This window comes from Balaenoptera borealis (genome assembly GCF_965194805.1).
Source record: "Balaenoptera borealis genome assembly, chromosome: 11".
NCBI lineage: Eukaryota > Metazoa > Chordata > Mammalia > Artiodactyla > Balaenopteridae > Balaenoptera > Balaenoptera borealis.
The window spans coordinates 96,565,483-96,579,996 of record NC_138868.1 but is presented as its reverse complement, the minus strand read 5'-3'; the positions used below and the strand labels follow the sequence as shown (position 1 = coordinate 96,579,996).

Here is a 14,514-nt window from a genome sequence, read left to right as displayed (position 1 = left end):
CTATCCAAAGTCAGTCCCTCTACTTCATGTTAGATCCCATCTCTTGCCTGCTAAAGGACATTGTTATATCATCTAGCACAGTGACTCTCAAAATTTGTCATCTCAAGACCCCTTTACACTCTTAATAATTATTGAGGACTCTAAAAAGTTTTGTTTATGTGGGTTATAGCTGTTAATATTTACCATATTAGAAATTAAACTAAGAAGTTTAAAAAGTATTTATTAATTCTTTAAAAAAAGCCATTACATTAACATAGTTACCCTGTTTTTAAAGAGAAATAACTATATTTTTCAAACAAAAAAAAGTGAGATTCAGGATAGCTTTGATTTACATTCTTGCAAATCTCATTAATGTCTGGGCTGATAGAAAACATCAGGACTTTTTTTTTTTTTTGTATTTTATTTTATTTTTATTTTTTAACTTTTTATTTTATATTGGTATATAGTTGATTAACAATGTTGTGTTAGTTTCAGGTGTACAACAAAGTGATTCAGTTATAAATATACATGTATCTATTCTTTTTCCAATTCTTTTCCCAATTAGGTTGTTACAGAATATTGAGCAGGGTTCCCTGTGCTATACAGTAGGCCCTTGTTGGTTATCCATTTTAAATATAGCAATGTGTTACAAGAAGACATCAGGATTTAGTCTGTTGCAGTATGTTTAGCTGAAATATAGGAAGAAAATTCAACCTTATAATAGGTAGTTAGAAAAGGAAGGTGTATTAGATTTTTTTTAATACTACACAAAAACTCAATAAGTGGTAGTTTCTTAAAGGTTATTTGTAATATGGAATCAGAAACCATATCAGAAAGCTTTTCATACTGTTAGATTAAAATCCATTGGTCTTTTTCCTATTTTGGATGAATCTTTTACTCATGCATGATTTTATAACATCATGTACTGTTCATTGGTTTGCTGAGTTTTTCAGACCTTCCAAATGTTGACATATTTCATATACAATATCAGATAATGATATATACATATTAATATTAACTTTGATCTCATCACAAAAATCTTTAAATAACTAGAAGCTAAAGGAGTTCATGGTAGTGGGTACAAGTTTTTCAAAATTCTAATTTATGCTTGAAAGCTCCTATTTTATCATTGGCAACAAATATTATCAGCCACTTGCCTTGATGTAAAGGTCACTTCGTACAATGGCTTTTTTTGTAGGATCCATCAGATTTTGAACCTAGAGGATCATGTCCTCTGTGAATATAAACAGTGTTACTTCTTCCTTTCTAATCCAGATGCCTTTTGTTTCTTTTTCTTGCCTTATTGCACTAGCTGCAACTTCCAGTGCAAATGTTGAGTAGAAGCAGTAAGAGCAGACATATTTTACCTTGTTGCTAACCTTAGGAGGAAAACATTCAGCCTTTTCACCATGAAATATCTTGTAAACTATAGAATTTTTTTTGTAGATTTCCTTTATTGAGTTGAGAGATTTCTATTCCTAGTTTGCTAAGGAATGTCTTTTTTCAGGAATGTATGTTGGATTTTGTTCAAAATATTTTCTAATTTTCCTTTTGGTTCATTCTTTGATCCATGATTTACTTATGAGTGTATTTTAGAATTCCAAACATTTAGACTTTTCTAGATATCTCATTGTTATTGATTTCCAATTTAATTCCATTGAGGTCAGAGAATACACTATGTAATATTTTGATCTTTTGAAATTTATTAAGCATGTTTTATGGCCCAGTATATGGTTTACCTTGGTGAATAGCCCATTTGCACTTGAAGATAATGTGTATTTTGCAGTTGCTTGGGGTAGTGTTTTGAAAAAATTTTTTTGTATTCTTTTTTTAAGTAAACTTTTTGTTTTGGAATAATTTTAGATTTATAGAAAATTTGCAGAGATACTATAAAGAATTCTTGTAAACTCCTTATCCAGTTTTGTTACCATTCGTTATATTATCGTGATACATTAATCAAATCTAAGAAACCAACATTAGTATGTTATTATTAATGCACCAGATTTTATTTGGATTTCACCAGTTTTCTATTAATGTTCTTTTTCTGTTCAGGGATGCAATTCAGGATACCACATTGTACTTAGTTGTCATGTCTCCTCAGTCTCTTCTGATCTGTGTCAGTTTCTCAGTCTTTCTTTGTTCTTTGTAACCTTAACACTTTTGTGTGGGGGCGGTATGGTCAGGTATTTTTGTTGAATGTTCCTCAAACTGAGTTTGTTTGATGTTTTTCTCATGATTAGCCTGAGGTTATGGGTTTTTGGAAAGAATTCCACAGTGGTGGAGTGTCCTTCTCATCACATCCTTTTAGGGGTTACATGATATCCACATGACATCACTAGTAATGTTAACCTGGATCACTGGGTTAAGGTAGTGAGTGTTTGCCGGGTTTCTCTGCTTTAAAATTACTGTTTTTCTTCTTTCATACTCTCTTCTCTGGAAGTGAGTCGACTGAGTTCAGCTTACACTCAAAAGGAGACCTACAGAAGGATATCTACATATATTATTTAGACTTTTTCTGTAAGGAAGATCTGTTTCATCTCCCCATTTATTTGCTCAATCATTTGTTTATATCAGTATGGACTCATGTATATTTTATACTTTGTATAGTAATCTAATAGTATGTTATTTATTTTGTTGCTTAAATTGTTCTGTTCTTTGGCCATTGGGAGTTCTCTCACGTGTCCCTTTTATATGCCCATCCTTCTATTTTTTGAGCATTCTTTGACTTTCTGTTACTATAAGGTGCTTCAGGCTCATATTGTATTTTCTCTGCCCCAGCCCTAAAATAGCCATTTCTCTAAGAAATCCTGACTGCTTTTAATGGAGAAAGATATTTAGAAACCAAGATCCGACTGCTAGAGTGCTTGTTGTTACTGAGGTATCATTGTTTCTAGACCCTCTCAGCAGACAGAGCTACTTAATGCGTGTATAGTAGTCTGTGTATACACACATATCTATAATTGTTTCTGTGTCTATCCACCTGCAAGTATGTTATATATACACATATATTTACATATATATATAAATATGAGTTCATGTTGATGTAACTGACTCTAACCAAGTATTACCTTTCCTTTTTGCTTACCTCCCCAACATTGAGAAACCTGGCACCCACCATCCACCATCCATTTTGCTCATCCCAGGACACATGTAAAATAGTTTCAAAATTGAGAAATTCAGAAATGAGAAACTAATTTACCATCTAGAGTGTAGCATTTATGTGCAGTTCATTTTGTTCTTACCCTTATAATTTCTAATCAAAATACCATTTTCCAACATAACTTAAAGAGTCAGCCCCCATACCTCTCCCCTGCCAAACATCCTGGGTAATTTTTTTCTTTTATAGTTTACTTATATTAGTGTTTACTCATTATGGTGTATAGTTCTATGGGATTTAACGAATGAGTAGAATCATTCATTCACCACCCTAGTACTGTATGGAATAGTTCCATCATTCTAAAATTTCCTGTGTAAGTCTCCTTTTAGTCATTTATACCTCCTCCACCAACCCCTTGTAATTACTGCTGTTGTTTTCTGTCCCTGTAGTTTTGTCTTTTCCAGAGTGTTACATGAATGGAATCATACAATGTGTAACCTTTTGAGTCTGACCTTTTGCACTTAGCAAAATGCATTTTAAGATTCATCCATGTTCTTGCATGAATCAGTACTGTATTCCATGTTTATCACTGAGTAGTATTGCATTGGATGGGTATACCACGGTCTGTTTATTCCCCAGTTGAAGGACATCTTGGTTGCTCCAAGTTTTTAGCAGTTGTGAATAAAGCTACAATAAACATTGGTGTATGGGTTTTTATGTGGATATAGTTTTCAGTTTACTTGGGTAAATACCAGGGTAAATGATTGCTATATTGTATTGTTGAGATTATGTTTAATTTTATAAGAAACTGCCAATTGTCTTCCAAAGAGGCTGTATCATTTTACATTACTGCAAAGAGTGAGGATTTCTGTTGCTCCATATCCTTGCCAGCATTTGGTATTGTCAGTGGTTTGGATTTTAGGTGTGTGAATTTAGTAGTGAATTTTAATTGCTCTGTTTTCTTTTTAGTTGTACCTCTCTGCAATTTTTTTTTTCAGTGTTTGTTATGAGGATCACAGTACGTATCTTTAATTTATCACAGCCTACTGAGAGTTATAATTGTACTATTTCACATAAAATATAAGAACCTTGCAACACTACAGTTCTACTTAACCTCTGTTTTTAGTGCTATTGTTTTCATACATATTACATAAAAAATGGTATAGATCCCACAATACAGTGTTAAAATTTTTACTTTGCAGTTATATATATATATATATATTTTTTTTTTAAATTATTTATTTGTTTATTTATGGCTGTGTTGGGTCTTCGTTTCTGTGCGAGGGCTTTTCTCTAGTTGCGGCAAGCGGGGGCCACTCTTCATCGCGGTGCGCGGGCCTCTCACTGTCGCGGCCTCTCTTGTTGTGGAGCACAGGCTCCAGACGCGCAGGCTCAGTAGTTGTGGCTCACGGGCCCAGTTGCTCCGCGGCATGTGGGATCTTCCCAGACCAGGGCTCGAACCCATGTCCCCTGCATTGGCAGGCAGATTCTCAACCATTGCGCCACCAGGGAAACCCAGTTATGTATTTTTTTAAGAAGCTAAGAAAACAAAAGAAAAAAATATATAGTTGTTAGTACTTACTCACAGTTACAATTTCTAGTATTCTTCTCTTCTTTCCTAAAGAAATTAGGAAATTTTAATATTCCTTCAGTGCAGGTCTGTTGGCAAAAAATTCAGTTTTTGTTGATATGAAAACATCTTTATTTCACCTTTGTTTCTTAACAGCTTTAATTTTGAAGTAATGTTAGGCTCACAAGAACTTGAAAAAATAGTACAGTGTATTAGTGTACCATTCACCCAACTTCCCCCAATGATAATATCTTATATAACCATAGTACATTATCAAAGCCAGGAGTTGGCATTGGCACAGTTCTATTAATTAAATTAGAGAATTTTTTCTCACCTTCGTTTTTGAAGGATTGTTTCACTGGCATAGTGTTGGGGGAGGTTATCGAGGGGATGTGACCACTGGTTGATCTATGAGCTGGACCCAGGCAACTGGAGGCCCTTACCTCTCCCCTGTCCTTGGAATGTACATCCGGCCTACTCTTCTCATACTGGCAGCCATTTCAAGGACATAGCCTTGAGAGAGTAGGGTGCTGTTGACCATCTGGACTGAATATGTGACTGAACCCTTATATATAAGGCCTCTATATAAACTTTTAAGGTTCTGGCAGGCAGGTGTGGAGAACCACTTGTCCTGCGCCCAAGACAAACCTTGTATGTAAGTTCCCTTGCTTATTAAACTGCCACCTGCCAATCTGGAGTGATCTGCCTCTTTCTCTTTCTGTCTCTCGTTGTCCTCTGAGTATGGGGGCCAATTTCAGATTTTACCCAGGGAACTCCTGAGGTTTCAAACCAACACAGAGAACTCAGGATTGACAGTACCAGACTTCTATGACAGCTCTGTCAGCCCTTTAAAGACTTTTCATCACTTTCTGGCCTCCATTGTTTCCAATTAGAAGTCAATCCTCAGATTTCATTTGTTTCATTGTCTCATCTCCTAACCCCAACATATACACATTATAATATATTCTCTGGCAGCTTTCCTGATTTCCTTCTGGTCTTTGGTTTTCAGCAGTTTGACTGTGATGTACCTAGGTGTGGTTTTCTTTGTATTTATCCTTTTTTGAGTTTGTTGAGCTTTTTAGATTTATGAGTTCATGTTTTTCACATTTGGGAGGTTATTTGGCTATTTTTTGTTCAATTCCTCTTCTTTTTTTTTAAAACCACTTTTCCTTCTCCAATTACACTATTTCCACTACTTGATATTATCCCACAGATCTCTGAAGTCCTGTTCATTTTTCTATCATTATTTTTCTCTCTGTTCTTAAGGTGGGATAATTTTTTTGATCTGATTTCAAGTTCATTGACTCTTCTGCCATCTCTAGCCTATTAGGCTCATACACTGAATTTTTTGTTTCAGCTAGTTTAAATTTATTTATTAGTTATTTTTAGCTGTGTTGGGTCTTCATTGCTGCACATGGGCTTTCTCTAGTTGTGGCGAGCAGGGGCTACTCTTCATTGCAGTGCATGGGCTTCTCATTGCGGTGGCTTCTCTTGTAGTGGAACATGGGCTCTAGGCACGTGGGCTTCAGTAGTTGTGGCACGTGGGCTCAGTAGTTGTGGCTCACGGGTTCTAGAGTGCAAGCTCAGTAGTTGTGGCACATGGGCTTGGTTGCTCTGCGGCACGTGGGATCCTCCCAGACCAGGGCTCGAACCCATGTCCCCTGCATTGGCAGGCGCCACTATGCCATCAGTGAAGTCCCTCAGCTAGTTTATTATATTTTTATAATATAACCACTGTGCCACCAAGGAAGTCCCTCAGCTAGTTTATTATATTTTTCAACTCTAGAATTTCCATTTGACATATTTCTCTGCTGAGATTTCCTACCTATTCATTCATTATGAATCATTTTTTTTTTCCTTGAGAATATTTATAATTGGTGCTTCGAAGTCCTGTCTGCTCATTGCAACATTTGGGTTATCTCAGGATTGGTTTCTATTCATAGTTTTTTCTTGAGTTTCATCACATTTTACTGTTTCTTTACATGTCTGGTCACTTAAAAATGTTATACTGGACATTATGAATGATACATTGCAGAGACTTTGAATTCTCTTATATTTCTTTGAAGTGTGTTGATTTTTTTTTAATAAGATGGTGTAACCATCTTATTTTTAATTTATTTTAGTTATTAATTGATTTATTTTAATTATTTATTTAATTTATTTTGGGCTGTGTTGGGTCTTCGTTGCCTCACATGGGCTTTCTCTAGTTGCGGTGAGCGGGGCTACTCTTCGTTGTGGTGTGCGGGCTTCTCATTGCGGTGGCTTCTCTTGTTGCGGAGCACGGGCTCTAGGCGCGCAGGCTTCAGTAGTGGCACGCAGGCTCAGTACTTGTGGCTTGCGGGCTCTAGAGCGCAGGCTCAGTACTTGTGGCACACGGGCTCAGTTGCTCCATGGCATGTGGGATCTTCCCGGACCAGGGCTCGAAACCTGTGTCCCCTGCATCGGCAGGCGGATTCTTAACCACTGTGCCACCAGGGAAGTCCTTGAAGTGTGTTGATTTTTATTCCAGTAGACAGTTAACTTGGCTGTATTTTAACTCCAAACTCTAACTCCTTTGCAGGAGTTTCTGCTCAGTTCTTTCAGTTTCTAGCTGCTGCTTTTTCATGGGGCCCAAGGGGGTTTCCCCTGCACAAGCACAGTTTAGCAGTTAGCCAAAGATTTGGGTGCAGTTTGTATGTAGATTTTGGGGTTCATCCCTTTTGAAGCTACCTCCCTTTCAGTATTTCTTCCCTGATTTTCCAGCTGCTCTGCTCACTCTGCACTGACACCTCAAGCCAGTAGGCCTGTGCCTTTCTGCCTCCATGAGCTGTGCAGTTTGGGAAGTGCCCTCTGGCAAAAAGCCTCACAAATCTCTTCTCACACCTAGACTCCCACCCAAGTTTTGTCTGCTTTTGGTCACTCTCTCATGCCTTCAAATACTTTCAGATACTTGTATCTTTATATTTTGTCCAGACTTTATAATTGTTTTCTGAGTGTAGATTAGTTTGCACGAGTTCTCTGCCATGACTGGAATCTACCACTCTGCTTTATATGGGCCTAAGGCATTATCTTCTGTCCTTTAAGCTGCCATCTAAATCCAGAGCTCTAGTTCCTGATATTGGCAGGTATCCTCAGGGTGGCTGTGGTTTCAGGCTCCTTTCCTGCTTTCATTTGCAGCGCACTGTATATCGGCTTTTTGGTAACAGGAGGATTTTTCAGAATACTAATTTGCTGTATAGCCAGAAGTAGATCTTTTTATAGCCACAACCCTAAAGATACTCCTGCTACACTGAGTTCATTCTTTTTTTCTTTTTTCTATTTTTTTCAAATTTCTGGACCCAAAACAGAACTCTCCCTGACCTGGTTTTTAACTGGTATAATTTGTCTCCATCTCTCCCTGTAGTTTTCCTACACTTCTCATTCTTATTTTCTCCTAGAGTTTTCCTTTTAGTTCCCTTTCTCATCCTTGCTTTCTTTCTGATTATTTATTCTTTCATTGCCTTTTCTGCTTTTGTCTGTTTTTGGCAAGTAAATATTTCTAAAACAGATCTATAGTATGTTACAGTTAGAAAAACCCATAAGGTCAATTAAACTAACTTACATTATTTAAAAGAGAAACGGAGGCCCCGATAAATTTAACAACTTAGAGTCTTTCAGCTCACCTGATAAAGCTGGAATTAGACCTTGGGCATCTGATTCTTCGGTCTAAAGCTGTTTCCACTGTGTGTTCTCTTGCAGTTTGTTTTTTTGATTCTGTTTAGCGTTTGGTTTGTTATTCATAGGACCTTTTGTCTGTTTGATCATATTAGTGTTGATTCTCTTAAGTACTTATTCCCCAAGACAAGAAGCAGTGGTTTCCTTGTGCTCTAGAACACCATGCATGCTTCTAAGGTTGGAGATGGTGCCATTCATGATAAGCTTCCCTTCTTCCTCACCCTTTCACTACTCACCCAACTGATCCCTTAGGGAAGGCCTTAGGAAAGAGGGAAGCCTGTCATCCCAATCAGTTCAGTAGCACTTAGCATACGTATTATAACTTTAAGCAGCTATGTACTAGGTGCTAGGGTCTCACAATTAGTGAGAGACAGTCCTTGAGCACAGCAACTCACTTTCTATCTAGAGGAGAAGACAGACAAGTAAATAATTTCAATGCTACTTGCCAAGTATTACTATAGAGGATTTTCAAGGTGCCTTGGGAGCACAAAGGAAGAGTAGTTAGATTCAGCCTTGGGAGACTGTGGTCAGAGAATGCATGCTTCCTAGAGGAGGTGATACATGAGCTAAGTCTTTAGGGATGTCAGTCATTAACCAAGATAAGAAGGAAGGGAAGGATATTTAAGGAAGAGCATCCTGTATTGCAAGGTCATAAGGATATGGAACATCCTAGTGTTTGGTGGGGTGGGGGCCTGTTATAAGCAGTTTGATGTTGGATAGCAGTAAGTGTGAAATGGAGTTGTGTGAGATGGGCTGGAAAGGTAAGCAGGGGCCTGGTCACTGAAGGACTTGGAAACATTTCTGAGGAGCTTGGTGTTCACCTTAGAGGCAGAGGGGAGCCACTGGTGGATTAACAGTAGCTCTACATTCTAGATAGGTGACGCATTGTAGCGGTCGTACGAAGCATTTGCAAGGCACCAATTTGGAAGTAGAGAGACAAGATACAAGGTTGTTGCAGTAGATTAGGCTAAAGATGATGGAAGTCTGAACCATGACAATGGTAGTACGAATGGAGAGAGGAGGAAGTGGGAAATTGGTTAAGTGATAAGATGGCAGAACCAAGTGACTGATTAGGTGAGAGGGAGAAATCACTGGGTTTGGCAATAAGGAAGGTCATTAATCACTTGAGAGAGCGTTAACTCCATAGCATAGTGAAACAAAAGCCAAGTTCTGTTGTGTGAAGGAGTGAATGAAAAATAAGGAAGTAGACAGTGAGTAAAGGCTCTTTCAAGAAGTTTATGTAAGAAGACGAAGTACATGGTATTAGAAGGGAGTTGAGGGCCACTCCTTGAAATTCACCCCTGTAGTGACTTCCATGACACCCTACTTCTGGTTATTTTCTCTTATCATTTCATCTTGGCCACCTTTATGAACTTCTGTTCCTCTGTGCCCCCTGCTTAAATGTTTCTCTGGGCTCCATCTGTAACCCTTAGCTGTTCTCACTCCGTGTGCTCTCTTGGCTGAATCTTGTCTAGTACACCTTCACTTACCAGCTGTATGTACATGATTCCCAAATCTGTATTTGCACCTCAGTCTGGAGTATCTGGCTGTGCATTGGATTTCTCTGTTGATATGTACTTGAGGCACCTTAAATGCAAACATATTCAAAACTGAACTCATCAGCTTTCCCTACTCTAAGCGTGCTCCTACTCTTGTGTTCTGTCCTGGTTAATGGCAGCCTCATTCATCTAGTCACTAAAATTATTAACCCATGAGTCAAACTTACCTCTTCCTCCTTTGCTCTTATATAACTGATCAATCACTAAGTCCTACCATGTTTTCTGTCTTTCTGTCCCTCTTCTTTATCATTACTTTCATCATCTGTTGCCTGGACCATTGCAGTAACTTTCCTGCCTTCAGTCTCCTCCAGAGTGATCTCTTTGAAATGCAGTTTATGCTCCCACTTTAAATTTATCCTTCACAGGGAACTCTACTCAGTACTCTGTAATGGCCTACATGGGAAAAGAATGTAAAAAAAAAAAGTGGATATATGTATATGTATAACTGATTCACTTTGCTGTACACCTGAAAGTAACAACATTGTAAATCAACTGTACTCCAATAAAAATAAAAAAAAATAAATTTATCCTTACTAGGTGAAGTCTAAGCTTTATACTGTGGCTTACAGAGCTCATTATGATTTGCCCTCTACCTACCTTTCTAGCTTTGTCTCGTGCTGCTCTCTTTTCATATTTGAGGCTCCAGCCGTACCAGTTTGCCTTTGGTTCCCTGCATGTGCCATACGATTTCTTACTTTGTGCCCTTGCTGTTGTTGCTCGTGCTATGCTCTGTGCTGAAATGCCCTCCTGACCCTTCTGGCCCTCTGGTTAACTCCGTCTTTTCAGACTTAGCGTAGTGGCCCCCTTCACGAAGCCTTTGCTGACCATTCTTGTCCGTCCCCCTCCCAAGCTGAGTAAGGTCCCCACTCTGCTTCCATGATACCCAGTGCGTATTTCTACCATAATCCATGCTTTTTGTTTTAATTATTCGTTTAAATGTCAATCTCCTCCACTAGTCTGTGAGTTTATCAGGAGAGGTGCTATGTTATACTCATTTTCATGACACAGTGCCTAGTACATAATAAGAATTCACTAATTTTTTGTGTAATGAATGGATAAAGTATAATACGTAGACATCAGTTGAGAGTGAGTTGGGCCTTTAGAGAGTGGTAAATGTTTGAAACAGTTGTCAAAGAGTTTGAGAAGGAACTGAACAAGGACTGATAAGAGGTTGGATTATGTATTCTGTCTTTCTGATTCTGTTGCTTATGTCTTAAATATTTTCACATGATTGCCTTTACTTTCCTTTTTGCTCATTAGATTGTGAACTCTTTTTTCAAAAATAAATGTTTAGTTCAGGATTCCGGCTGATTAGTATTTCTTGATTGCAGATCCAATGGATTTGAACAGAAGCGCTTTGCCAGGCTTACCAGCAAGAAGGCGGTGGAGGAACTTGCCTACAAGTGGAGTGTTGAGGATATGTAACTTTTCTGAGGCAGTGGGGGTGGCTGTGGGTTGTGGTGGTGGACACAGGGTGGACAGACGTCCAGCTGCAACAGTCATCTGTGCTCATAATCAGGGCCCACACAGACCAGCGACTTGTTGGATGCCAGTTTTGACTGCAGAAGAATATTTGAGACGTAATGTTTGGACTGAAAGACCTGTACTTCTCAGGTGTGCCGACACTGCCTGTTGCTGGCTTTCAGAGGAAGCATTGATTTCTCTGTGTCCCAGGGTTTGTTCTTGGTTAGGGTTTTCCCTTTTTAATAAACACACATTTATTTTTTTAAAATAATTTTCTTAAATGGATATTCTGTTTTGGGGAAGAATACAAGCTAATATTGAACCTCCAGGGATCTTGGAGGGTGATAGTTGGATTTTTCATTCATCTAGGAAGCAGGATGAGTAAAAACTTTCACAGTGATAGCTCCTTCCTCTTAGAAAATAAGAATTATTGCTAAACTAGATTTAGGAATAGACATGGCTGTTTGGAGACTTGGTGTCTGGTAAAGGTAGTGTCACAAATTAGTGGGGAAGAGATAGATAATGGTGCTCAGAAAATTGGCTTATTATATGGACAAAAATAAAGTTGGATCCCTGCCTTAAACCACATAAAGCAAAGACAAATCCCAAAGTGATTTTACCTAAATGAAAGGTAAAATGCTACAGCCAATAAGAAAAAATGGGGAATGTCTTTGTGACCTTGGGGTGAGGATAAATTTGTTAAATTAGATCTCCAAATCACAATCTGTAAGGTTTGATAGCTTTGCCTACATCATAATGAAAGATTTCTAGTCAACAAAGCACCCCATAGTCAAAGTTAAAAATGGGTATAGATGAGGAGAAAATATTTCCAATGTCTAAAACTGACAAAGGATTACATTTATAAGAGATTGAACTACTGCAAATTGGAAAGAAATACAAAACACAAAATAAAAATAGGCAAAGAATATGAATATGTAAAATCTAAAGGGAGAACCAGAATGGCTAATAAGTATATTACTACTAGTAAATTAGAGAAGTAGAGATCAAAACATTAATGAGTTTCTACTTTGTATCTATTAGCAAAAATAAGCAAGAGACTGAATTCTCATGGGGAATGAAAACTCATGGGAAGTTTCAACTGGTGCATCCATTCTGGAGAACAAATGGGCAAAACTTAATTGAAAATAAGTAAAATCTGGGATGCAGTATTGCAGAATTTTTGAGAGAATATTGTCTGAGTTTGAATCTCAGGTATGTCTTTTACTGTGTGACCTTGATAAGCCACTTAACTTCTCTGTATTTTAGTTTCTTCATCTTTGAAATGGATATAATATTACCCACCTCATAGGTTTATTGTGAGCCTAGAACAGTGCCAGGCACGTAGTACATGTCACAAAATTATTAGCTGTTGTTATCATTGTCTTCCGAATCATCAAGTGTTGATAGCCAGCTTCCAGTATGGCCCCAATGATCCCTGACTCCTGGTATTTAAGCCCTCATGTAGTCCCCTCCTATAGTGAATAGGGCTGACCTGTGTAACCGGTAGGATGTACTGGAAATGTGTGACTTCTGAGGCTGAGTCATAAAAGACATTGAAGCATCTGCCTTGTATTCTCTTGAATCACTAGCTGTGGAAGAAGCCCGCTGCTATGTCATGAGGACACTCAAGTGGTCCTCTGGAGAGGCCCATGCGGAGAGGGACTGAGGCCTCTCACCAGTAGACACACCAATTTATCAGCCCTGTGAATGAGCCACCTTGGAAGTGGATCCTTTTAGCTCCATTCAAGCCTTTAGATGGGTTCAGCCCTGATCAACAACATGGCTGCAACCTCATGAGAGATCCTGAGCCAGAACCACCCAGCTCCAAATTCTTGACACAAAGAAATTGAGATAAGAGGAGGTGTTTATTATTTTTTAACAGCTTGAGATATAATTCACATACTATACTGTTTATCCATTTAACGTGTACAGTTCAGTAGTTTTTAGCATATCACAGAGTTGTATAACCTTCACTGTAATTCATTTAAAAACATTTTGGATACAGGGAGCTTTGTATCCATCAGCAGCCACTCTTCACTTGTCCCCAGCTCCCCTAGCCCTAGGCAACCGCTAATCCTTCTGTTGCTATAGATTTGCCTGTTCTAGACATTTCATATAGTATGTGAATGGGACTATCATACAATACGTGGCTTTTTGTATCTAGCTCTTTTCACTTAGCGTAGTGTTTTTAAGGTTCATCCGTGTTGTAGTATGTATCAATACCACATTCCCTTTAATGGCTGAATAATATTCCCTTGTATGGATATACCACATTTTATCTATCCATGCATCTGTTGATATTTGAGTTGTTTCCCCGTTTTGGCTATTGTGACTAATGCTGCTATGAACATTCACGTACAAGTTTTTGTATGGACTTAGGTTTTCATTTTTCTTGGAGTAGAATTGCTGACTCATATGGTAACTCCATGTTTTGCTTTTTGAGGAACTACCAAACTTCCAAAGCAGTATATGAGAGTTCCAGTTTCTCCACATCCTTGCCAATACTTGTTTTTGTTGTTGTTTTTGGCCGTGCCATGCGGCTTGTGGGATCTTAGTTCCTCGACCAGGGATTGAACCCTGGCCACGGCAGTGAAAGCGCTGAGTCCTAACCACTGGACCACCAGGGAACTCCCGCTAATACTTGTTATTATCTGTCTTCTTGATTATGGCTATCCTAGTGGTGTGAAGTGGTATGTCATTGTGGTTTTGATTTGCATTTCTCTAATGCCTAATGTTGAATATCTTTATCTTCTTTGGAGAAATGTTTATTCAAATCCTTTGCTCATTTTTCAGTTGGGTTATTTGTCATACACATACAAACATATACACACATACACACTGTTATGTAGAATTCTTTATATATTCTGGTAACAAGTCTCTTATCAGATATATGATTTGCAAGTATTTCCTTTCATTCTGTGGGTGTTATTGTTTTAAGCTGCTAAGTTTTTAAGTAATTTGTTATGCAGCAATAGATAACTGATATATTAAGTTTGTGCATACCCTACCTCAAAGCAGTTCCACTCCTGGCTTTATCCTTCAGAGAAACTTGCACAGATCCACAAGGAGTTACATATATGGATGTTTATCTATATGTATCTTGGGTAGCAAGAATCTGAAAACAGCTTAGAAGCCTGTTTCTAAAGGAATTG

The 14,514-nt window shown here is 38.1% G+C and overlaps 1 protein-coding gene across 2 annotated transcripts in view; it reads left to right on the top strand.

Moving 5' to 3' along the window:
- Positions 1–11,633, top strand: part of BUD13 (BUD13 homolog) — a 34,231-nt gene extending 22,598 nt beyond the window's left edge. For both annotated transcript variants that reach the window (XM_082339763.1, XM_082339762.1), the window contains one exon: positions 11,230–11,633. In XM_082339763.1, coding sequence (XP_082195889.1) covers positions 11,230–11,323 — 94 coding nt within the window. In that variant the 3' untranslated portion in view covers positions 11,324–11,633. The remainder of the gene's footprint in view (positions 1–11,229) is intronic.
- Positions 11,634–14,514: the final 2,881 nt, after the last annotated feature.